Raw genomic sequence first — 24,592 nt, 5'->3', positions numbered from 1 at the left:
GATTTGCTGTTTTATGTAATATATTTATGTATGTATTTGTAAATGTAATAGAGCCTAACAGTGATTTCTGCATGTTCTGAAGACTGTTGTTTTCTTCCTTATAGGGCGGGCTAACCAGACAGCTCCCCTTTCGGCCCCTATGGCAGCTCTCTCTGGATTTTTGTATAGTTTTGAGGACTTTATAGATTGTCAAAAGGACAAAAGTGTGCCATTTTTAAAAAATATTATTTTGGACCCTGGAAGCTTCTTCTGACTTAAAAGCAGTACTTAGCTCAGGCAAGTGGTCAGAGACACAAGAACGGAGTTCTTGTCTGTTCCTTGTTTTTTTAAATATAATTTTGGTGTTTTCCAAAGGGCCCTGGTTCTTATTGCCCCACTTCCTGCCAGCCGGAAGGTTGAACAGTCATGGGCTGCCTAGTTAGAAATTGCAGTGTTGCACTTTTCTGTGGGACATTTAAGTAAACAAGTAAGCTAAGGGTTAGTCTCCCTTCACTCCCATCTTCCGGTTTTATTTGGATTTCCGGTAACTGGAGATCGGACTATCAGCTTCTCCCGAAATGTTGTCTGCCAATCAGGAGCGCACTTTCCTTGGGCAGGGCTTGGCTCCACCAGGACACATCCTGCCTTCCGTGGCCAGCTTCTTCCTTCCCTCCTTGAGGAGGGGCACCAAGACTGACGGGGTGTGTGCCAGAAAACTCCCCATCACCATAATGAAGGTTTTAGAAATTTATTTTTAGCCCAAACTCCCCTCTAATAAAGTTCTAAGCATATCAACAGTGTTTGCGGTCTCCGTTTTCAAAAGTCGCACTCACTGGCTTCGTTGGGTGGCTCATTCATAATCTACCTCTCTCAGCCTGTCCGGTCCAGCGGCTGCTCTGGACGGCCCCACTTGCCCCTGCCAAGAGTGGAGCAAAAGCTCTTTGTTTGAAACCAGCAAGCTGCAGATGCTGTCTACTTTACGAGGTTTGTTTGACACACAGAAGAACCGTCTCCGTGGTGGGTCTCAGAACGTTTAATAAGAGTATCTCTTTGGGGTGCCGCGTGGTCCTGTTAGCATCCTGCTCACGTTGCTGTCGGCTGGATGGAGACCCAGCACTTAGGGAAGGGAACATTAAAGCATGGGGATCGCTTGCTTGGGACGAATAGGGCAGAATCGCTGATAAAGAGAACTTTCAATGCTTCCAGGCAAGGAGGTCAAGCGCTTCCAGAAATGGCAGAAGATAATTCCTGCAGAAGATAGTTGGCGATTCAAGAACCGCAAATCAGTTAGGGACTTTGGCTTGGGATGGGAGCCGCCTTCTGGTGGTCAAAATGCCACGTTTTGCTCATGAGGCTTTCCAAGTGACAGACTGTGACAATAAGATACTGGGAACTAGCCTACATTGGCCGATCCATCATCTGGACGATTTTGTTTCAGAGACCACGGCGGGTGCAGTAGAGGTGGCTGAGAGTTGGAGCAGCATGGTTGGCTCCAGATCTGAGAAAATGGGAGTGGGAGTCCCTCAGATTGATTCCGAGGTGATCAGCTTCCTTCTTGTACCCTGGCAGCAAGCAATCTGTGTGGTGTTCTGCGTCTTTCCACAGCCATCCAGCCCCCTCTTGCCTGCTTTTTCTGCCAGGAGCCACCAACATTGCAACTGCTTATCTTAATGCCAAGCTATGTAGCTTTAAGACTATTCCTGAAGAGCTGTGATCTCAAAAGACCACCACCGGGATGTAACTGCTGCGCTTGTTACCTGCTGCCATTTTTTGACTTCGCCAGCAGTGATAGGCATCGGATGGTGTGGTCTGGCTCTAAATTCCTTTAAACTAAAGCTTACCTATGCAAGGCGCAGTACTCTGACTTGGAGCCCATGGCTGGAAGCTGCAAAATCTACAACGTCAAAAAGCTAGGAGGAACATACCTTCCTTCAATGATAACCATTTCAATTTAAAATGTAAAACCTTTTAAAAACTGGTTATCTTAGGAACGACCACTATCTTGTGATCCTGCGTCTTAGCCACCATTTTCGCAGCGTGATTTTTTTTTCCCCCCGACTTTATCCTCCTCCACATTTGATGCATCTCACGCAGATGATTCTGGCCACTGCAAAGACGTTGGGGGAGACGGAAATAACCTGGAAGCCACAGAGCCACTTCCCTATTGTGGCCAAATAAAACGTGAATGTGACTGTCCCTGCAACCTTGGCCGATCCTGGAAAACAAAAACTGTGCTGGAGTAGGATGATGCCTGTGAGAGGAACATCAGGAAATTCCAGGGCTGAACCCTACTGGGAAGTGTTTTAAAAAACTCCCCAAAGACAAGGGGAAATTAATTCTGTGAAACCCAACATGGGTGTGTCCTGTAATCAGATGTTGAGCTCAACTCGAGGGAGCCTTTGTTGCCTAAAAGGTATTGTCTTTCAGCAATGTTCATGGAGTACGTTTACCCTCCTTCCTTCAGTGCCCCATGTTTTGAGTTCTCACAGTACAATAAATTCCATACCAATCGAACAGGCTGGGTTTGCATGTGAGTCGTAAACAAGCAAGTGGTGCACGCTCACCCAGTTGCTAGTTTTGCAACCAGCCTGACAAGACACGTGGTGCCAACGATCCTCATCTACAACTCGGGAATTGGGTCCGAGCAGCAGCCTCCAGAGTCCTGCCTGTGGTCGCTCTTTTCCATGCCAGTAAGAACAAAGGGGCGCTGGAGGGAGAATGGCTGGAAGGCCTCAGGGCTGTCCCTCTCAAGCCCAAGAGTCAGCAATTACTATTTTGTTTTGGAGAGCTCTTAAGGCCACAGAAACACGGAGAATCTGCCTAAAAGGCTGTTAAATAACATGACAGGCACTAAAAGATGTTAAGGGGTGTCCGCAGAGAAAGAATTTCTCAAGCCTTCTGCAATTTTTGACACAAAATTGGCTTGCTCGTCATGCAGTCATTCCACCCCTCGCCCAAGAGAAACACAAGAGGTGGCCAGAACTGGTGCGAATCTCCCCGAAGGAGAACTCTGGCGTTAAAATGTCCGTGCCCAAAACAGTGGCTATGGATCGACTACCCTCCCGTTTGGGTGGGGAACTTCCAAGCAAAGCATGCATGAATCCACATGCACACTTAGGAGCACCTGGTTTCCGTGCAACCAAGATTCCCAAAGCAGGACACACACAACGGGGGCAACGTAGCAGGTGTGTCAGTGGGAGCAGCACAGGGATGGGGACGGCGGCTTCTTCAGAGCCTCGGCACGCCGGCAGACGAACAGGGCTTTTGAATATGCAACTAGCAAGAGGTGCTGTACTTTATTCCACATTTTATTAGTAGACAGATGTGCAGAAAAACCAAAACTAAATTACCAAAGGGGGGGGAGAGAACACAAAAGAAAATAGGCATTTGTTAACCTGGTTTAGGAAACTGAATCAACCAAAGGGGCAGAAGAGGGTGAAAGAAGAAACATACCTAGAATTTCAGCACTGGAAAATTACCCATAGAATTCTAGTGCTCCCTGCTGGTTTCAGAATGGGTTAAGAACTGCATCTGATTTTTTTTTTTTCTTTTTAAATCAGAAATGTAAAGGCAGACAAAGGTAGGAGAGGAGAGAGAACCAGGCTACAGATGGCTCAAGTAAACATTTGTCCTCAAACTCTGAAGCTGCATTTCAGCAGGTTGCTTGGATCCCATGAACGGGAAACCAGCAAGTGGCCAGGCCAGAGTGTCCGCCCGCCGGAGGGGGCAGCCTGCGCTGGCTGGCGGGACGGGCGTTCCCCTTCCCCATAAAAACTTGCGGCAAGGGACATACAGAGGTCTAGCAATGCATCTCACACCACCGAGCTCGAGCATACAAGTCACCGGAGAGTATACAGCGAAAACGGTCGAAATACAAAGGAGCGACAGCTGAAACACACAACGTCCTCATCTCAAGCCTAGCCAAGGACACCGGTCTGGGGTGGAGCACAGCCAGAGCAGCCCCTGCCCCTTGCGAATTCCCGCTTGAGGGCCGGCAAGCAGGGCTCCTGTACTCTACTTTTTAATGCACTTTTTCATAGTAAACTTTGTTTCGAAGAGTGCCTCTCGCCAGAGGGAACGAAAGATTGTCCAAAGCTGGGCTATTTGGAACAAAAAGTTAACGCATTTTGATTGTTCTGGCAACCCATCCCAGTCTGCCACCATTGCCTCTTCTCTCCTCAGTTTTCCAATTTTCAGTTGGGGGCACTCCTAGCAGCTGAGGGAGACACCCTCCTCATCCAGCAAGGGGACCCACCGAGAGCTACACCCTCCTTGCACCAGGAGGGAAACTGCAAGGCGGTGCGCTACACGAGGCCCTGGGAAGGTTAGCAGCCCCCTGTGGTCCTCAAGCTCCATCCAACCTGAGCAGATACCAGCTGCAGCTGTGAGTGAAAGCAGGCCGTTCCCAGCTGGGATTCCCAGAGGCCCAAGGGCAGGGCAGGGCTGGGAAAGCAGGTGGATGGAACGCAAGGCTGAAGGAGAGCCCCAGTGCCTGCATGGGCAGCAGCATCGACCATCCCAGCACAGTCTCTCCCTAACTGAATGAATGGAAAGGGAAGAGGGATCTGTTACAGGAGCACCCCAGAAACAATAATCAAGTATTTCCTAGTTTCCCTTGAAACCTTCACTGTTGAGATGATCCTGAACCCCCCCACCTTCACCCCCAATTGAAAGCTCTAAGCCAGCGTTTCTCAACCTGGGCGACTTGAAGATGTGTGGACTTCAACTCCCAGAATTCCCCAGCCAGCGGCTGGGGAATCCTGGGAGCTGAAGTCCACACATCTTCAAGTCGCCCAGGTTGAGAAACGCTGCTCTAAGCCCTTAATCTTTCCAGGAACGCTTTATTTTGGAGTTTGTCCTGATGGAAATGCAAAGGAGTCATGGATTCTACAGCATCAGGTCTACCACCCAGAAAAGAATACACTCAACACACTCTGAAGACTCCTTGCCAGTTCCATGTTTCTAGATCCTGATGGCTCCTCCAGAACTCAGCACCTGTGATTCTGACCTGGTTTCCTTTAAGACCAGTCAACGAATCTGGCTATTTCTCCCAGCACTTGTGTGATCTAAGAAACATGGTTTGACAAGGATGCCACCCACCTTCACAGCCCTAGGAGCGCCACCTTCTGCCAAAGAACCTCTGGCATTCCACCCAGGAATGTGGGTGGCACCTTGCAGACGTCTGGATGCAGAAAGCAGCAGGGAGGCTGGAGCTCCTGAAGCGAAGCGCTGGGCCAGAGCCAATTCCTCCCTTGTATGAGGAGGCTGCAGAACCCAACAGGCCAAGGGCTCACTGCGATACAGGAGAGGCAGCCGCTACGTTTATGGGCAATCCACAACTAACGGGTCAGTGGGACAGAAACGGTGTGTTTTGAAGTGTTTATTGGAAGATTCGTATCACAAGACAACCGCCCTCTCCCCACCCCCATCTCCACTGATCTGCTTGGAGGCTTCAGCCCCCCTCCCAGGCGCTACTCCCACCCACCCCCATCCCCACGCGAGCTTAGCAGAACTGAAATGGAGCACTGGACCTTTCAGCACCAGGTCTGGCCAAGCTCAAAACACAGAAGCGTTTGCTCTCTGCCCACCGCCTTGGGGGAAGAAAACGAAAGGAGAAAAACCACCACCACCACCACCACCACCACCACCACAAGGCTACACAAGTGCGCACACAAGGGCTGTCAAGGGAGCAGCGAAGCCTTCGGAAGGGGCTCCCCTGCGTCTCGTCCTGTCTCGACGCAGCTCGCGGGGAGCGTCCCCACAGTCTCCGGTGTTAAATACATCAAACATCTTGATGAAAGACTGTGTTTAATTCAAGAATCTAAACACAGAGCAAGCCTGTTTCGCTGTACTGTGAACTCTCCTGAAGAGGGGGAGGACAGTGAAGGGAGGGGGAGGATCTGTCTTTTTAAAAAAGGGCAAAAAAATCAGAACACAGTGATGGGACAGGAAAGGAGGCGAGATCCGAGATCATCTGCGGAGGTCTTTCTTGCTAGGAGGCCAAAGAACCGGGCGGGTGGGGGCTAAAATCGAGATCCGAACAACAGGAGAAAGCAGGAAACGCGGGTTTGGTTGGTATCTGTTCCCCACCCACCCCTCGCATATATATATTTTTTGCTGAACGGTCACTGGATTGCCGCTGCTCCCCTCTGGCAAAGCTGGCAGGGCAGTACAGGAGCCAGGGGGAACAGGTCACGACTCCTCGTTGCCAGAATCATCGTCGTCGTAACAATCGGCATCCTCCTCCTCCTCCTCCTCCTCGTCTTCGTCGTCAATGTCGTCGTCGTACAAGTCGTCGTAAAGCAAATCTGAGCTGTTGTCATTGGAAGGCACTTTAGTTTTGATGCAGTACTCTGCCAGCGTGGTGGGCACCTTCACGCCGTCCTTCTCTGCTTCTGCCTTGGTGGCCTGGACTTGTTTCCTGCAAGGCACGGGAAGCGGCGGCGCCGCGGTTAGGGGGCCGGGCCTCCTCCCCAACCTGCCCTCTAATGGCCACTCCGTCCAACTTGGCCACGTTACCCCAGAGTCTCCCTTACCCCGTGACGCAAGCCCCTTAGGCCCTGCTCTCCCCACATCCATAACTGCACCGGAGGTTCCAGCAAGCGTGCAAGAAACCTTCTTCCTAATTCCAAGGAGTATCGTTGGCCCAACTGGCCAACCGTTTGACGGAGCTGGGCCTCCGTGGCTGTGCCCTGCAGCCTCCCGTGCTCCAGGATTGGGACAGCTGAATTCTTTGGACTGAAGGGTCCGGTCACTGCTGTGAAGGGCACATTTCAGGAAACTCAGAGGAAAAGCCAAGCATCTCCTTTCTCCTCTCGGATATTAATATTCCTCCCTCCAGAATATCTGGCAACACCGAAGAAGGAAGGGGTCAGCCCCAACTCTACAGGAAGGCTAAATCTAATCTTGCAAGTCTGACTGTAAAGTTCCTCTTCTCCTTTCTTATACTCTAGCGCAGTGTTTCTCAACCATGGCAACTTGAAGATGGGCGGACCTCAACCTGCAAGGCTGGCTGGGGAATTCTCGGAGTTGAAGTCCACCCATCTTCAAGTCGCCAAGGTTAAGAAACCCTGCTCTAATGAGCTGGGGGGGGGGGCCTGTCGCAGCTACTTCCAAATGTTATCTGGCTGCTCTGGACTAAAAACCGCTTCAGCATCTTTTGCCTAGGAAAAGGATCCTGCGTATCTCCATCCAGGTCATCTGCCTCTCTCACTACTGAAGGGGTGAGTGTGGCATTCAGGTCTGCTTAGGAGAGCAAAATCTCACCTGCCAGCTCGCCCTGCCGCGCAAGTATCAGAAGGAAAGAGAAAGGAATTAGGGTGGCTGCAATTTTGTTCCTGGTGATTATGTTGTTCAGCTTAAAGCTGACTCTTTCGTATTTTAAGATTTTACGGTGATGCTTTCATGATCTGCTTTATTACTTTGAACTGCTTAGACTCTTGGGATGGGAGTAGCATACAAATTCAATGCGAGAGAGGAAAGGATTTCCCCTTCAGCCTCAGAAGTCCTGGAATTCATTCAAATTGGACAATTTCCAACAAGGACAAAAATCAAAAGCAAAACTACCAGCAGGTCCTTGCAGGTCTGGCAAAAAGCCTTTGGAGCCGGAGGAAAGAAGTGGAGAGAGCGGGGCAGGTCTGGATTAGCCCTGGTTCGTTCTGGAAGACCAACTGGGCTCGGCAGCCCAGCTCGCTTGGGCAGAAGCTTCCGGCCAGCCTGGGAGGAGAGGCTGGCTCAGCCTCTCCCAGGCGAATGCGGCGTCCGCGTCGCCTGGCAGGTTCAGGCGGGCCCTCGGGAGACCGACCGACCGACTGAGCGGCCGGCCTCCCTTCTGCCTCGGCCCTGCCCTCTCGGACTTACCGGATGATTTCCGCGTACTCCTTGTCTTTCCCTTTGCTGTCTCTCCATTTCCGGAACATGACGGAAGCGTCCACGTTTGCCGGAGAGAACGTGTTGGGCTCGTTAAGCAAGGAGATGACGCTCAGTAGGATCGTCCTGGGGAAAGCGAGAGGAGGAGAGCTTGAGCCAAGGGCTCGGCGCATAGACTCTCGCTGCACTTGCAGCCACGGTGAACAATGCTCGGGGGGGGATGAGGCAGGAGCCCCCCCTTCCTAGGACAATCACAGCCCAGGATCAACGGAGCCCCGGCCGCTAACGCTTCCACGCGCTGAGGCCGGGTAACCCAGACCCAAGCAGCCGCGTGTCCTTGCTTGCTTGTTCTTCACACTTCCTTCAAAGCCTCTAACCCTAACCCTTTTACAGGTAGTCCTCACTTAACGTCCACTCGTTCAGCAACTGCTCAAACTTACGATGCCGCTGAACAAGGGGGACTTACAGTGGGTCCTCGTTGCGGCCGTCACAGCGTTCCCAGTGCCACGCGATCGTGATTTGGGCACTTGGCAACCAGCTCACAATTATGACATCGCAGCATCCCATGGTCACATGATCGCCATTTGCAACGTTCCCTGCCAAGCTCTGACAAGCAGAGTCGATGGGGAAGCCGGCAGGAGGTCGGAAGTGGGATCACATGACCGAGGGACGCTGTGACTGCGCAGGAGCCGCCTATGGCAACTGAGACTGCTGCGACTGCTGCTGTAAGTTGGCATGGTCACGTGACGTCATGCTTTACAACCGCATCACTTAGTGACGGAGTTGCCGGTTCCAATTACCATTAAGTGAGGACTACCTGTCCTTCAAACTTTATTTTTTTTATTTTTTAAAAAAAATTCTTGTATGCTGTTTCCAATTAAAAATCTCAAATCCTAGGTTGTAGGCAAGGCAGCAAAAAATTTAGCTAGGATGGTCGTATGATTTTATTTGAAATGAAATGGTGAGGAGGCCAGTTGCCTCATTCCTCCCCTTTTCCCAATAAACACCTTTTTGTATCTAGAGATCTGGCTCTATTGGTTTAATAGGGACATTTCTCCCATGTCCAAGGCTGCAGAGATAGCTAGCTACACGCTGCACTTCTGGCTTGGGGTGGGAAGACCTTGTGCCCCTTTCTTTCTCGTTTTTCCTAGGGTGGACTGAAGGGAGACGTGCTGGATGGGTGGGCTGAGATGTCCCTTGCTGGACAGACCAGCCCCGTCAGAAGGTCCCACTGGACTGGTGACAGCTATCCAAACTATCTTTTGGTAGGAATCCTTGAAATCTGCTGGGGGGGGGGAGTTGTCTTCATTGTTCTCCCTCTCAGGTTATTTTTTTCCTTTTTAATAACGTGGCCTGCTGAAGTAAGACTGCCTTTTCGAGGCAAAGATTAAGTCCAAGTGGAACCTTTAACTATCAGCTTTGCAAAATTGCATTTCACTGTCACGTTTTTAGAATCCTATCCCAACAGCCACAGCAATCAGCTATTGAACCATGTGCCAGTCCCATTCAGCCAAGAAGGGAACTATGTAAAATGGGTCAGCTGTGATGCTTTGCATCTCTCTTAACAGATACCCTCAGTCTTTCTAAGCCAGCTTGGCACCTCTGAGCCAGCAGGACCAGGATGAACTTCGAGGATGATTTGGCTTTTTTTTCTGACTAGCAGGTTAGGGACTGCACACATGGGGGGACGGCAAAAGGACAGAGGGGCCTCCCGGGACTCTGCCATGCTTGCGTAGAAATTCCCTGCCTCAGAGGGTCTTACCTGACGTTCTGGGTTGGGTTCCACCTTTCCGATGGCAGCTCTCCACTTTGAGGATCATCTACAGGTGGGTGAAGGATTGAAATACATACATCTCCATTCTACCAAAAGAAAAGTGGTGGGTGGGTGAAGAAGAGAGGCAACTAAGTCAAACTGTGCAGCAAATATACAACTCAAACTGACCCACCCCACCTCTGCCTCATTCACTGGGCCATTTCATAAACATCTGGCTTAAACCTCTTTGAGCAAGGTGCATAGATTTCTACACATACACTCACATACAAACTTGGTAGCTTCCGGCTGTAAATCCCAATACATTTGACAGGCCCCATGTTGGGACAATCTGCTGCATAGACAGAGATGCAGATCTGGACCACTAGGGCTTGGCCAAGCCATTCAGAGTAGCCCCTTGCAGAAAGCACGGAGCCCCTGCCCTTCCCATGGCTCAGCACAGCTGCTTCAAGAATCCCTCAGTCCTCTGAGCACGGCACCTCTGCTGCGATTCTCACAGATGCACCACGCCTATTAACTTCTGAGGATCATGTACGTGGATCAGGGGGGGTGGGGGGCACTGTGAAGAGTGTTCAGAACCCAAATGATTCCACCAGGGGGAGGCAGAGCTCTCCCTGAGAAGACAGAGCTGGCAGCAGTGACTAGACCTGGAGCTCCACAAGCAGCTTCCCAAGAGTCAAGAACAAACACCTCCCCATCTCCCTTGGCCAACAGAAGATTAGAAAGGCTGCCCTTGGCTATGCTGATGGGGGAGAAGCGGCTGGCTGGCTGGAATCATGGGTTTTGCTATGAAGTTTGCCAGCCTGCAGCAGAATTTAAAAGATACGCCACTGATGTTGCAGAATCAATCCTTTTTTAGCCCTCAAAGCCCTAGGACATGCTTTTCCCCCCCCCCCTTGGGTTAAAGCTAAAGGACAGTTTCTAAACAGGATGGAGACTGTAGCCAGGCTCTTCTCCACAAACTCGGTGGCCGACCCAGGTGGCACAGCTCCACACACCTGCTCAGATGAGAGCTCTCCCCTAGGAGTGAGATCCCAGAATCTGCTCTTTGGACTGCAAGGGGCCTTGGCGCCTCCTCTCCAAATTTCTGAAGGAAGGGTTGTGGAGCTGCAGGATCCTCTGGTGACCCAGAGAGACCACAACAGAGGGAGAGCACTGCCAAAGGAATCTCCATCTCGCTTGGTCTCCACGCATCCTTCTTCACAACGGTGGAAGGAGAGAAGTCAAGACCCAAGGGTTGCAAAGCATTAAACAGGCAGTGGAACTCCAGCTCTGCCATGCTGATGCTGCAAGTGTTTTACTGACGCCCATCCATGTGCTCAGCCTCCTACCTCATAAATGTTGGGATGCCACATTTTGGTCAGAAATCTGAAGGTAGGTGGTGAATATGGGTAATCCATAGGAAATTTAATATGAGCCTGAAACAGAAAACAGGATCCACATTAAGCATTTGTTTAGCACAACTCAAAAGAGGGTGGCTGGGTTGGCTTCTACCTGCTCCTCACCCAGCACTGGCTGCGTTTACACAATACACTTGCCCTGCTAAGGGAATTAACCCTTTCTCTGGGTTTGCACAATACATGGACTCATACAGAAACCAAACGGGCGGGAGTCATACAACAGCTAAGCCACAGAAACCTCTCTGAAGTGTCTTACATTGCACGGACGCAGCTCCTAAAAACAAGCAGATACGCACTTTTGGGAACAGAACATGACCCCACTTAGCCATAAAGATCATGGACTGATCGGCCACCAACCATCAGGTGCTTATTCTCACAACCACTTCACGGGGTGGTTGTGAGAATAAAGTAGGCAAAAGGGAACTAGGGTGGACTGTTTGCTGGTTTCTTTGGTCTTTATAACGCCTTTTCTCCAGGAGGACAAGACAACATTCAAAGGGATCTCCATTTCATTCCTCCAAGAATCCCCCTGTGAGGTAGGTTAGCCCCAAGTATTCCCATGAGTTTCCATGGCAAGGGGTTGACTCGAGTGTGGGGGCCTCTAGTCCCGGCCCATCATCTTCGTCATTGCCCTACGCTGGTGGTCAAGACAGTGATTGGTGGAAAAGGGGGACTGCAAATTCAGTGAATGAAGCTCAGTGATGAAGAGGCAGCATATACATATTAGAAGTGAGCACACAGCAAAGCTAGATCAGAATGTTGCAAAATTGGGTGAAGTCTGGAGACAGTATTCCATAATGGTACAAGCATTAAAACACTGTATTTACCCCAACGAAAGACAAGTTTTCCCACCCAAAAAATCAGGGTGAAAATTATGTATTAGCTGAGAATACAGTAAAAGGAAAGACTTTGCCAAAAGTAAGAAAATGGGCAGAAGACACAAATAATGAAAGCAGGAAGTTGAAACAAGGAAGAGGAGCAAATGCCCACTGCCTGTCCCCCGGGTGTGACTGCCTGCAGTGGAAAACCTCCGTCTCTATCCTTCATGTGAGCATTTTGGAAAACTAGGATCCTCAGTCGGTGGAGAGTCCCCATGGATACGAACGCTCTTCCTTGAAGATGCTCGGCTTCTAGAGCAGGGTTTCTCAACCGTGTCAACTTTAAGATGGGTGGACTTCAACTCCTGGAATTCTCCAGCCAGCATGGGGGATCGAAGTTCAGCCATCTTAAAGCTGACACGGTTGAGAAACCCTGCTCTAGAAACACCAGCCTGGAACGCAGATGGAACTGGACCAGAACCCCTGAGCATACTTACCTGGGAATAACTGAGCTCAGTGGGACTTATCTATAGAGGAAGCAAGCTTGCAAAGCCCAGATACTGACAGTCACGCATATATTGGAAAGAGGAGTTTGTGAAAAAACTGTGTCTGTGTGATACAACGAGGGGCTTTATTTCAGGCAGTTAATTTTAATGGGTATGAATTTACACAATGTTAACCTTGGTTCTGGTTCTGTCACCTCTTGGAAAGAGGCTTCTGGTGTGTGTGCATGGGTGTGGGCACATATATACAGGTGTATCACAGGTGTACCTGTTGGGGAAGACCTCTCAGATTTGGCTGCAGTGGGGGTAAGCAGGGAAGCTGAGCAATACCCTGGATCAGACTCCTCCCATCTAACCTTCCTTGACGATGATCAGAAACGGAGACTTCTCTTGGGGGTGGGAGGGGAAATGCCGTATTTGAAGGCTACAGTGCCCTAATACAGAGAGTTCTGGGGAGCCTGGGGAGCTGAGTGTGGTCTCCAAATACCCACCCAGTGCCTCTTTCCCATCCCACCCACTGAGGAACATCTCAGCTGCTCTGTGTGTGACCGACAGACAGGAAAGACCAACAGACAAGAAAACCCAAAAAGTGAACAGAGCAAAGGTTTCAGATGATCTTTTGCATCTTCCCCGTAAAAGCAGAAAAACCTGGACTGATGCAGCAAGCAGACCAGAGGCAGACAGTTTGTCAGTCGCAAAGAAGGATCTCTGTCACCTCCAACTCCTTAACTTCTCGGCCAACAAAGCAGGAGAAACTGCAGCGCAGCCTTTGGGCTGGTGGAACGTCTTTCCGCAATACCTGGAAGGGCTCTCCCCGCGCTGCTCCCCCTCCCCAGCGGCGCTCTGGAGAAAATGGGGGCACTGGAGGGAGAGCCCAGCAAGGAGGAAGCCAGCATCCCATTCTGCCTTCACACAGCGTTTGATTTTACCAAATGTAGCTTCCACTACCCACATTAATTTCAGAATGAGAGCCGCTCTTCCTACACACTTTGCAAATGGGGGTTTATCCCCAAGTGAGCAAGCAGGGCCTTCTTCCCCACACAAGGCAGCAAGCAACCAAGGTCACAAACGGGTACAACGTGCTACGACCAGCTCATCAGGGCTGATTCCAATGCCAACCCCGAAGGCCCGTCTATTTCAGCAGCCTAAAAATTCCCTCCTTGAGGATTTGACACATGGTGTTTTCCACCACCTTTTTTTACTCAGTGGCTAACCGTATGGAACTGCTGCCCTTCCTGCAACATCAAACCATTCTGCTATCTTCAGCAGCCTAACTGAGGAGGATAGGGGCTAGTTCAACAAAAGTCTCTATCGGGCACCGATCGGAGGAGAGGCTGACAAATTCAGCGAACGGTTGGGAGACAGGGCCCTCAAAGGCAAGGCTGGTTCACGTGATGCAGTCCCGGATTACTAGAGGTCTGGCATTCTGGACAGAAGTTCTTTCACTGATTAACTTCGTTCCTGGAAGTTCACGTTGCTTGTGCTCTTCAGCATTACACAACCACAGTTTGGAAACTGACAGGAGGAAAAACAGAAATGGAAACCGTCTGCTTTCATGATCTCAAAAAGACAAGGCTAGGAGGACACCCATTCTCCACCCAGCACAGAATGGAACAAAGAACTCACTTCTCTTCTTAGAGCTGGACGAGATCATTAGGACAAGATCACTGAACAGAACAGCTGGGGCTTTATTTTCTTGCTGTTTTACAAACTGAGTTAAATATGAACAGTTCAATTGTATTAGATAACATAAATGCTTAGGTAAGAAGAGTTTTGATTTGATCAGGGTATGTTTCTTGCGAGTTTTTCTCCCTTTTTCCTTTTTTTTTTTTTTTTGGCAAGTAAAATTGAGTGACAAAAAGAGTAACAAGAATCCACTGGAATAGCCCAATATGAAAGGGCTTTAAGGAGAACCTTTTTTCAAACATGGACCACTGAAAGACAATAGATAGTCTACTCTTTGTCTCTGACTAGCCTTCGCTTAGCTTTTTCAAGCTCTGGCTTTTCTATCCAACCTCCTCACCACTGACTGGAGGTGCCTCAGCAACCAAATACAGAGAACATGAATGGACAATGACCTGTTTGGCTCACTCAACATGGAAGACTGCTGGACACGTATCAAAAAAGCCCAGCTCCCCTTTGTACCATGAGGAGACAGGCCTGACTCCCCGCTGCCACCACCCTGCAGTCAAGCTTCCCATGGTTTGACCTGTGGGAAGAGAAGCAGGTCTTCCACCAGCACCCCCGGGAAGGCTTTCCTCCTCCTCTCCCTCACTCCACCTGCCACCCATGGCAAAAGAGGGGACTAGATCTCTCCTCTCCTACTTCTCTTGGCACGAAGTAACAGGAGAAATGGGAAAGAACTGACAATTTCTTTAGTCTTCTGCTAGTTCATGGCACCAAAGGAGATGTTCTCCACCCTTCCTCTCTCCTCCCCTCACTTCTCATGGGGACAGAGCCCTTGTTTGCTTTCTTGCTGAGGCAGAAGAGGGATTGGAAATGTTGTCAGGGCTTTTGCCCACTCCAACGCTGGATTATAACACTATGGTTCTGCTGTGCAGAAGATCCTCTTGCTTGAAGCAGATTTAGCTTTTTTGGGATCACACCAGGAGTTCCAGAAACTATGGAGAGGAAGCTCTTCATCACCCAGAGTTCAGAAAGTGATGACACCTGAGCATTTCACCTGTAGCAAAGATATTTATAATTAGCTGAATCCAAGTGGCCATTTCCTAAAGTGACCATTCCAAAGAACTCAGTGCTGTTGAAGCTCTAGCTGGGGAGGTGAAAAAGTATCTCAGAAGGCACTGGTGAAACATTTCTGTCTTGTCACCAAGAAAATGACACAGCTGGGTCCATACAGCCATAGTAGTCAAGCTGAACTCAAAGGAGATTTTACTCTTATCTTGTTTACTAAACGATGCCACAGTATCAAGCTACGACACTGGTGGAACCACAAGAGTACCGTAAGTAGTCCGGATACAGGTTAAAGTAAAACATGTTTTGGGAGAGACAGAGAAACCACATACGAATTCAACCTCTGGGCTTAAGTTGCAACCCTCAAAATACCCAACAATGCCATAGTTGACTTTTGGAACGCCTCAAAGCAAAACTATGATTTCACAAATGCACGGCCACTCAGCCACCTAAAATGAGAGCCTGTATGTGTGAAAAACCCATCCCAAAGCAGAACGTTTTTGGAAGTGGCAGATCAGGTTGCCATGCAAGAAATGATAGGGGATGACAAGTGGAATTGGTACAAGCTTGATCTTTCACATGGAGAATTTTTTCCCCAGAACAGGCTGAATTTCCCAAGGTGACTTTCAAACACCCAACAGTACCTGTGTGTTTTCTGGATTCATCATCAGTCAGCATTCAAGGGTACAAATACTTCGGTTGTGCACAGCTAGGTCACCCAGCATCATAATACCAAGTAGTTTTCATGCTGGGTCCAGAGGGGGGTATTGGGGGAGGGGAATACTGCTGGAGACCTCGCTTGGCCTACAGAATTCTCGCATGAGTCTATTCTGTTAAGTATTAAATATCTCGATTTTAATCACTGGGAGAGGTCATTTGGGACTCTGGATTGAGTTCAACAACATGCTGATCTCACAGGGAAGCAACGGAGATCCTGGGGGGTGTTTCCAACAGAGCTCTGGGTCACGCTATAGGCATGCTGGCTCTGTGAGACCTGGTTGAGAGGTCTTCTCCTTGGGAAGAGGCAGCATTCATCAAAAAAAAATACTGTATCTGTGTTCTTTAACTGAAGTCACAAATGATGTTTAGTCTCTGGTGAGAGAGGTACCATGCTGCCCACAGAAGACAACAAATTTTCTCAGGATCAAGAAACAACACGCAAATATAGAATGCTTAGTCTGGCTTCCCACACCACGCGCGGCTGGGTCAGTTCCTACCCAGCACTTGTCACAATTTAGCCCCACCAAGATCTTCCTCGGTGGCGCTGAGAGAGCTGTGACATGGGGAATTTCCCTGAAATGGATCCCCTGCTGCTCAGCTGTGATAAAACCATACATTTGGGAATCTCTTCTCTTTACCGGGGGAAATTCCCCATTAATGAAAAGGGACATTCCTCAATTGCTTCCATGGCAACAGCTCATGCTTTCTGCTTGGTTCTAAGAAACGCGCCAGAATTTTTTCAAGCACCACAGCCTCTTCCAGCTTAACACACGGGTCAATACAGGATTGGACCCAACAGACCAAATACGGTTTCTTGAAAGGAAAAAGGCTCAACTCTTCTAACTGGACGGGAGGAAGCCGCAACGCTGCACCTCAGATACGTTGCCAGGCACCGCACAATGAATATGGGTGAAAATGCAAATGTGCTTTCTCTTGTCTTTCTAAAGCAGGTTTTACCAGAGTCCCAGCAAAAAGTTAAATGACCTGTTGAAACAAGGCCAGGACCACAGATAAAATCTACTCTGAGTTTTGCTCCTGGTAAAACAACTGTCTCCCCACTTTGCCGCAGGTTTTTGTCAAAATCCTACAGACATTTTCATAAGCATAATTCATTTCCTAAAGAACAGCATCTTCTACATTCAGCCAATTCACATTTGCCACTGCGGAAAGGAACTACTGTACAACCTCTGATCAATCTGCATGAAGGACCTGCCTTCCTTGTATTTCCATGCATCTCCCCACACAATTCATCCCACCATTAAAAGCTTAGGTGAAGCGAGGGGTCTTCCGCAGATACCCACAAGAGGAATTTCAGTAGGGTGGGAGCCATGCGAAGAGCAGATGCCCACAAAGCTCTGCGTAAGTAGCTGCAGGATGGTCCTCTGCACCTCCTGACATGCACGAGAAGGACCTCTGAAGATCTCACTGAGAGACCAGGTCTGTAAGGGCACAGACACCATCCAAGTCCTGTGGGGAGGGGCTATTAAGTAAATTTGGTAGATTTATATCCAGCCTTTCCCCAAGGAAGGCAATTATTAATTATTATTAAATACATTATGAAGCAGTTTACAACAGACAGCAAAAAATCAGTAATACAAACTAGAAGTGAAGAAGAAGGAAAATGACATGTTCAAAAAAAAAAAAGAGGGCAAGGAGAACAACAGCAAAACCATTTGGCCCCAGAAGCCACTTGAGTCTCCAAGACCTCACTCATGCCAGGAAGGCTTGAATGAAGAGTTTAATAATATAACAAGAGCCAGGTTGGTGTTGTGGTTCAGGCCCCAGGCTAGAAACCGGGAGACCGTGAGTTCTAGTCCTGCCTGAGGCACAAAGCCAGCTGGGTGACCTTGAGCCAGTCACTCCCCCTCAGCCCCAGGAAGGAGGCAATGGCAAACCCCTTCAAAAAACCTTGCCAAGAAAACTGCAGGGACTTGTCCAGGAAGTCTCCGAGAATTGGACACAATTGAATGGATTAAAAAAAGAGTAACATAATGACAGGTGACTCATAAATTTCAGGGGGTGAAGAGCAGGTGCCGCCTTGCCAAAGATGTTACCCTGCGGTAACATCTTGAAACTTGCAGGAGACATGTCCTCTCATGATCTTGGCAATCCACAAGGTCTTTAGTTGCAACTATGGTCCATTGAGAACCACCTTTGGGGCCTTAAATGTCAAAAGCAAAGCCTTGAGTTTGGCTCGCTAGCTGATCAGCAGGTGGTGCAATTGCTTCAGAAGGGGCAAAAGATGGATGTGGCCGGCAACATGGCTGCTGCGTTCTGTGCCAGCTGAGCTTCTGGACCTAGTACAAGGGCAGTTCCTCTTTCTTTTTCTTTCTTTTTCATTCATTCATTTGTGTTTTATCCCACCTTTATTATTTTTATAAATAACTCAAGGCAGTGAACAGACCTAAGGCTCCCTCCTCCTCCTGTTTTCCCCACAACCACCACCCTGTGAGGTGGGTTGGGCTGAGAGAGAGACTGGCCCAGGGTCACCCAGCCGGCTTTCATGCCTAAGGCGGGACTAGAACTCTCCTACCACGCCTGATTGGCTCTTGGGCTGAGAGGGAGGGACCGGCCCAGGGTCACCCAGCCAGCTTTCGTGCCTGAGGCGGGACTAGAACTCTCCTACCACGCCTGATTGGCTCTTGGGCTGAGAGGGAGGGACCGGCCCAGGGTCACCCAGCCGGCTTTCATGCCTAAGGCGGGACTAGAACTCTCCTACTACGCCTGATTGGCTCTTGGGCTGAGAGAGAGGGACTGGCCCAAGGTCCCCCAGCCGGCTTTCATGCCTAAGGTAGGACTGTAACTCTCAGTCTCCTGGTTCCTAGCCCAGCACCTTAACCATCAGACCAAACTGGCCCTAAATGAGAGCTTGCCAGTGTGTAAACCACATAGCTAGGCTGTCCGCAACAAAAAAAGGTCGTAGCTGATATGCTACTCAAGCTGGAATAGATGCCCACACAGGCCCATGGGCTTCCAAGAGAAGCCCCTGAAACTACGTAACTGCTCTTTCTGGGGGTTGCAACTCCCAAATTTCCATACGTGAGAATCGTACACAAGTCCTGTTATGTCAGGATCCAGTTTCAGGTTAATGGTCATCATCCACCCATCAGAGATTCCAGACATAGGTCCAGAATATGCACAGCTTCTCAATTCAGACATCGGGGCGAAGTGAGAGCTTCTCCGTATGGCACGAGGAAGATCAAAACTGTGTTTCACGACCAAGAAACCGACATACGAATATAGAACTCTTGGAGGCTGGCTTCCCACACTGAGTGCAGCATGTCAGCTCCTACCCACTGCTTCCTGCACAAATTAACAACTAAGTCTCAGCAGCCTATTGGTGGCACCCAGTCTTAAAAGTCTTGATGGCTGCCACCGCTGGCTCTGCATAGTTGTCAAACAGCATCGGAGACAAAAGTGTGTTCCTGCCATGAGACAAATTAACAGTCACCAATACAATTTTATGAGACCATCCCATAAAAAAAAAAAAGTGGTATCTCTATAACAGTGTCTCTAACTCCCAGGAACTGTTCAGGAGAATACCATTCAATGCTATCAAAAGCCACACAGAGATCAAACAGAATCAGCAGAAAAACATGATCTCAGCCCCCCTCTTACAGAAAATACCTAAGATTCTCTTCTAAAACCAGGCCTGAGCCCAGACAGAAAAATATCAAAATAATCAGCACCCTCCATGAATGTCTGCAACTGCAAAGGCATCAGCACCTTGCCCCAAATAGGTGTCTGTGACCAAGTTTGGCAGCAGCTGCTTCAGGAGAGGGCAGACCACTCCTTGGTTCAGAACTGGCACAACCGTGGGTTTACTATACCCTGGATCCAACCAGTCAACTTCCTTTGGCTAACTTAAATAAGCCAGAACTGGCAAGGGCCAATAGAACCTACAGTGGACTGAACAGCCTCAAGCATCTGGCTCACATCCTCCGACTTCAAGAACTGAGAAAATCCCACACCAGACGGTGCCCCTCACTACTCACTGGGGAAGGACTAGTTTGCAAGCTCCCCATCAGACAGATCCCTCTTACTAGCTGTTAGTCACTCTTTTCCCAGTGCAGTCATCATTCCTGCTCTTTTGCGCTGGCTAAGTTGGAGCTACCCTGAAGGCCGTGGCAAAAAGAAAGCCTTGGCAGAGGCTCTAATTGCTTCAAGGGGTATCATGGTCCCAGATCTCACACCACGGAAACCCAGGGCGAGGCCAATGCCCAGTTTGCCTCTTCGGTTTCATCTGGGAAGGTGGGTGGAGAGAGAGGACTGCCTTGGATCTGGGAATGCCTGACAAACTCACCTGGCTCTTTCCTCCAACTCTGAGTTAGGCAGGGGACTTTGGCTCCATGTTTACTAGGTGCTCCAAACCTGCCTGGAACCAAAGCAGATGCAAGCCTTCCTCTGAACTTTGGAAAAGAACAGAGGTTACTCCCCTCCCCTGTAGCTCCAGGGCTGGGTGGAAGGGCTGGGTTCCATGCTTCCCAGAGTCTGGAGGCTATTGGAGCATTTCTCTAGGAATGTGTTGTGAAAGCCCCGGCCAAATATGCCAGAGCGTTAGCTGAGTTGGCCAGGAATACAAATGCAATGCGTGAGCAGGCTTAACGATAAACTCTCCTCCCAGTTAATTCCTTCCAGAACAAACCTGACACCCTATTTGGACGGTTTCTTAAGAGCAACTGATAAAGCCCACTGGGCCCATGGTTCATTCTTCGTGCTGCCTCCCCAAGCTGCCCTCCTAAGGCCTGCATAAAAGAGAAGGGGAAGGAAGGCTGCTCCTCCTTCAAAGGTCTCTGGATGTCCGTGAACCTGGAGTTACAAGTGTGAAGCCAAATTTACTGAGAGCATCATCACTGAACTTTAAAAAAGCTATCTGCTACCACACTTGGAATCCTGTGTAAAATTCTGGCCAACGTTCTTCAAAAACAGTACTGGAAAACTGGAAATAGTGCAGAAAAGCACACTGAAGGAACTGTGGCTGGGTCAGCTCCCCTGCAGGGAAAGGGTACTGCGTTTGGGGTTCTTCAGTTTATTGGGGGAAATGGTAGGAAGGACCACTAGGCAGAGATCTAGAAAAAGAGAGAAATATTCCTCCACACTGTAGCTGTTAATACAGCACGCTTAAACTGGTTACTGAATTAAGCCAATTTTCTGTTTTTAACAATACACTGAATCTAAGCCACAGAAGAACTGGGGTCAAAGGTATCCTTGTTGGAATGTTATGCAGACGCATCTGCTCAGTCTTGGCCTGATCTGGAGCACTGTTTGAACACACAAGCAGGTTGTTCAACTACGGGGTCCGTATCACAAGACCTAACTTGGTGCAGCTTTAAAAACAGCTGAGACGCATTCATACAGGGATCTGTGGTGCGCAGCCATGATAACTGCAGTGTCAGGGAAGAAACTGGCAGGCCATCATTAGACCCTAAAACTGGACGAGACGGGCCACCTGTCTAATCCAGCCAGGGATGACGTGTCTTCCTGCGAGACGACCTGCTGCTGCTAAGTTTTTTGTGAAGCAAGGGCTCCCTGGGATCACCCTCTTTGAAACAAGCAAAACGCCCAAATTAACTCATCAGGGAAGAAAGGCAAATCCTTTTCCAGCCCCAGCTCAGCAGCCATTCACCCCGAAGCTGGACTCTCCCCCCCGCCGAATGCCCAGGAGTCCGATGCCCTACAACCGCCCCTCGCCACCGCGGCCCCTTCAAAGGCACCTAGCTGGGAAGACCCACGGGCGCTCTGCTGGACCAACCTGGGACGGAGCCGTTTCCACTGACGGGAGGCAACAGAGCCTGCGCCTCCCTTGGCAACGGCTGCCCGCGTGTTCTAAAGCCTCCCTCTGCCTTTCCCCGGCAGGCTTGGCTGTCAGCCGCTTTGTCAGAGCAGGGTGCCAACTGGCCTGCAGCGCTTGAGAGGCGGAGGGGAGGGGGCTGTTAGCAAGAGGCAGCCGCCCAGCCCAGCCCAGATTGCTGAAGCCGAAAGTGGGGCTGCTTGATGGATGGCCCTCGTACCCAGGGCTGAGCCAATGCTGCAGTCTTCAGGAGGACAGACCAAATGAAAGATGGGCTCCAATAATCCCTGCTTGGCAGTCACGTGTTCATGGCCTGGAGCATACCCAGGGGGAAGGTCAAGGCTCGCCCCTGGGAGGTGGGGACGGCCTGGCCGGACCCAGCACTGAGTGGCTGCTTACCCCATTCCCCACTCCCTCCACAGGGCATCAAGGTGGGGGAGCTTGAGACAGCCTTTCCCAGCCAAAGCCTCACGCATGCCGGATTCCAGCGGCAGCCCAGGATGAGGATGTGTAACCAGCACAAGGCAAGCTATCATCTCATTGAGGATGCTGAAGGAATGAGAACTTCAGACTCCAGCAGCTGGGAATCCTGGGGCCTGTAGCTGGGGAAGTCTGTCCTAGGAGGGTCCACCGCTCAGCCGTAACCCTGCCGGCTGTTTGACAGAAGAGAAAAACCAGCCCTTGGATTTTGCTGGCTGGGGGATTCCAGGAGTTGAAGCCCACACATCTTTTAAGTTGCCGAGGTTGAGAAATGCTGATTTAAATGACCCCCCAAGGTGTACTTGTGGCCTACAAGGAAGCAAGAGCTCATCAACAGCAAAGCGACCCAGCCCTGCGAGGAAGGCTGCAGCCCGGAACTTGCCCTCTTATCAGAGGACTGATCAGCATCAGAGGGAGCTAAGGGGAAGCGCATCTTCTGCTCTTAGCCCAGTCAAAAGGCACCCTGCTGCTGTACTTGATAGGTAGGAATTGGCCGGAGGAAGCTTGCAATTAAGCCGCTGTTTTTAGGAGAGAGGCTGCTCAAATTTAGCCAGCTACGACACCAGCAGAAGCTAAAACAACGAAGTGCTTCTGCCAACGTTTTGGTCTGTGTGAAGCCTGTCCCGCTGCCCTGTTTAGGCCGTGTGCCTGCTGGGTCACCGTGCTCCGACAAGCAGAGCGCCAACCCTCAAGGGCACCTGGAAGCCCTCAAATTCCAACCCTTTCTGATCTTCCAAGACTCCTTGATGAAAAGACCTGACCAGAATCCAACTTCTCACTTCCATTGCAATGTCTTTTCTCATTGCAGCTTTTCAGGCTCCAGTGTCTTATCCCACCTCCAGCCCCCCATGAATCCCTTGTGCCAGCATCATTTCCTCAGGATCCCTTTGCTCCTTTTCTCTCAGCAGTTCCATCTAACCTTCTGGGGCTCAATCAGCCTTCCGCCACCACCGCCACATTTCCTTCATCCCCTGTGTCTTCTGCTGGACTGGACTGTTTCTCCTGAACTTCTTGTGTGCCATGTTCCCTGCAGGATATTCCATCCATTTACTTCTGTGTTCTTACAAGCAAAGGCACATTTTGCACCACACCAGCACCAACCTGTAGGCTAAATGGCTGTGTCCACACACCATAACCAGATCAGATGCATTTGCACAACACACTGAGCTAGATGGTTAGATTCAATTCTGATTTAAGTTTTGGGGGGCCAAGATTAGCTGGGTTAGTTTGTGGTTCATCATGGCAGTCCTAGGAGTGGACAGAGATCCATACCTAGTCCAAATCCTGTTTCCCATGGAAATCCCCCTGGCAAGGTGCAGGAGCAGCAGATGCCTCCAGCAGCCACTACCTGGCGCCCCGTGGCCCTGGAGCCTCAACACTATCATGACAAGCAATCAGTTCAACTCTCCTTAGCCTTGATCTCATCAGGTAGCTATGACCATCTGCCCACGCGTGAAGAATGATTGGTTTAGTCTTTGAGTCAGCCTTGGCTTCTGGCAACTATGTGGAAAAGTCCATGAATTTTCCAGGCAACGTCTTTTTGGAAGTGGTTTGCCCTTGCCTCCTCCTTCCTGGGGCTGAGAGAGGGGGACTGGCCCTAAGCCGCCCAGTGGCTTTCGGCAGGACCAGTGCTCAGGTTACCCTGCTCCAATGCCTTAACTGTCAGATGAAACTGGCTCTCTGTGAGGATATTACCACTTAATGGGTGGTTGTGGAAGCACAATATTGGGCACTGCTTATGCTCCTCTTTAACTATAATTAGTTAATACACACGCAACGTATTTGGAGGTGAGGCAGATGGAACTACGGTTGGACTATAAGTAGAAAAACTCTTGGGGGCGGATCAGGCCAAGTAGCAGGTTTAATGTTGGGGCAAGTCACAGGGTGCAATTTCAGCAGCCGCCAGTTTGGTTGTTTTGGAATCTTTTTGCTTTGTAGTTCTCAGGAACATGGACAGGATTCCCCCTGCTTTTTCAGCCCTTGCTCCTTCTAGCTGATTAAGGCCACTGTGGCTTCCCAATGAAGCAACGAAGGCTTCTTCGCAGGAAGGAAAACTACTGGACTTCTGCTGGAGAAACCCTCCACCGGCTTGGCAGAACGCTGGGTGCAATTATGCACGCCGTCTAAAGCGTTCAATAACTGGGAACTGCGATTCAGAAAGTAGTGGCTTTGCCCCTCCAGCTATGGTTGGAAGACCATTATTATCTGGACCCATTTCAATCAGGCTTTCGGGAGAGTATGGTACGGAGCCCTGCCAGTTCTCCTAGATGACAGGGCCTTTCAGTTTCACCCACCTTTTGGACTATCTCACGGGACTGCGTCTGGGGGGCCCTGACATGCTGTGACTCTGGTCCCTCCTGGCAGGTTCTGAGCCGGATGTGGTGCTGAGGGACCAGACTAGAGCCAGCCATATTCGGTGAAAGGTACCCACGCCTCGGTGGCCATCTTCCTGGACGACTGCAGTGTGTCCCAGGTGCAGCCACCCCTGGGAGCTGCAACTGGTATTAAGAGCTGAACTGCTAACCCGTGTAAGACAAAACATACAAGCAGCTTGCTGGACCAGGTCA

General features: G+C 50.0%; 1 protein-coding gene across 1 annotated transcript in view; it reads right to left on the bottom strand.

Annotated features, from left to right (window-relative positions):
- Positions 1–3,256: 3,256 nt before the first annotated feature.
- UBE2R2 (ubiquitin conjugating enzyme E2 R2) overlaps positions 3,257–24,592 on the bottom strand; it is a 58,079-nt gene continuing 36,743 nt past the window's right edge. The window contains exons 2-5 of the mRNA XM_063295883.1: positions 10,951–11,037; positions 9,611–9,708; positions 7,840–7,974; positions 3,257–6,400 (exon numbers count right to left, since the gene is read on the bottom strand). Of these exons, the coding sequence (XP_063151953.1) occupies positions 6,172–6,400; positions 7,840–7,974; positions 9,611–9,708; positions 10,951–11,037 (549 nt within the window). The 3' untranslated portion in view covers positions 3,257–6,171. The remainder of the gene's footprint in view (positions 6,401–7,839; positions 7,975–9,610; positions 9,709–10,950; positions 11,038–24,592) is intronic.

Source organism: Candoia aspera, chromosome 2 (assembly GCF_035149785.1).
Source record: "Candoia aspera isolate rCanAsp1 chromosome 2, rCanAsp1.hap2, whole genome shotgun sequence".
Classification (NCBI taxonomy): Eukaryota; Metazoa; Chordata; class Lepidosauria; order Squamata; family Boidae; genus Candoia; species Candoia aspera.
The sequence above is the reverse complement of the archived record's forward strand: the minus strand, read 5'-3'. Positions and strand labels throughout refer to the sequence as shown.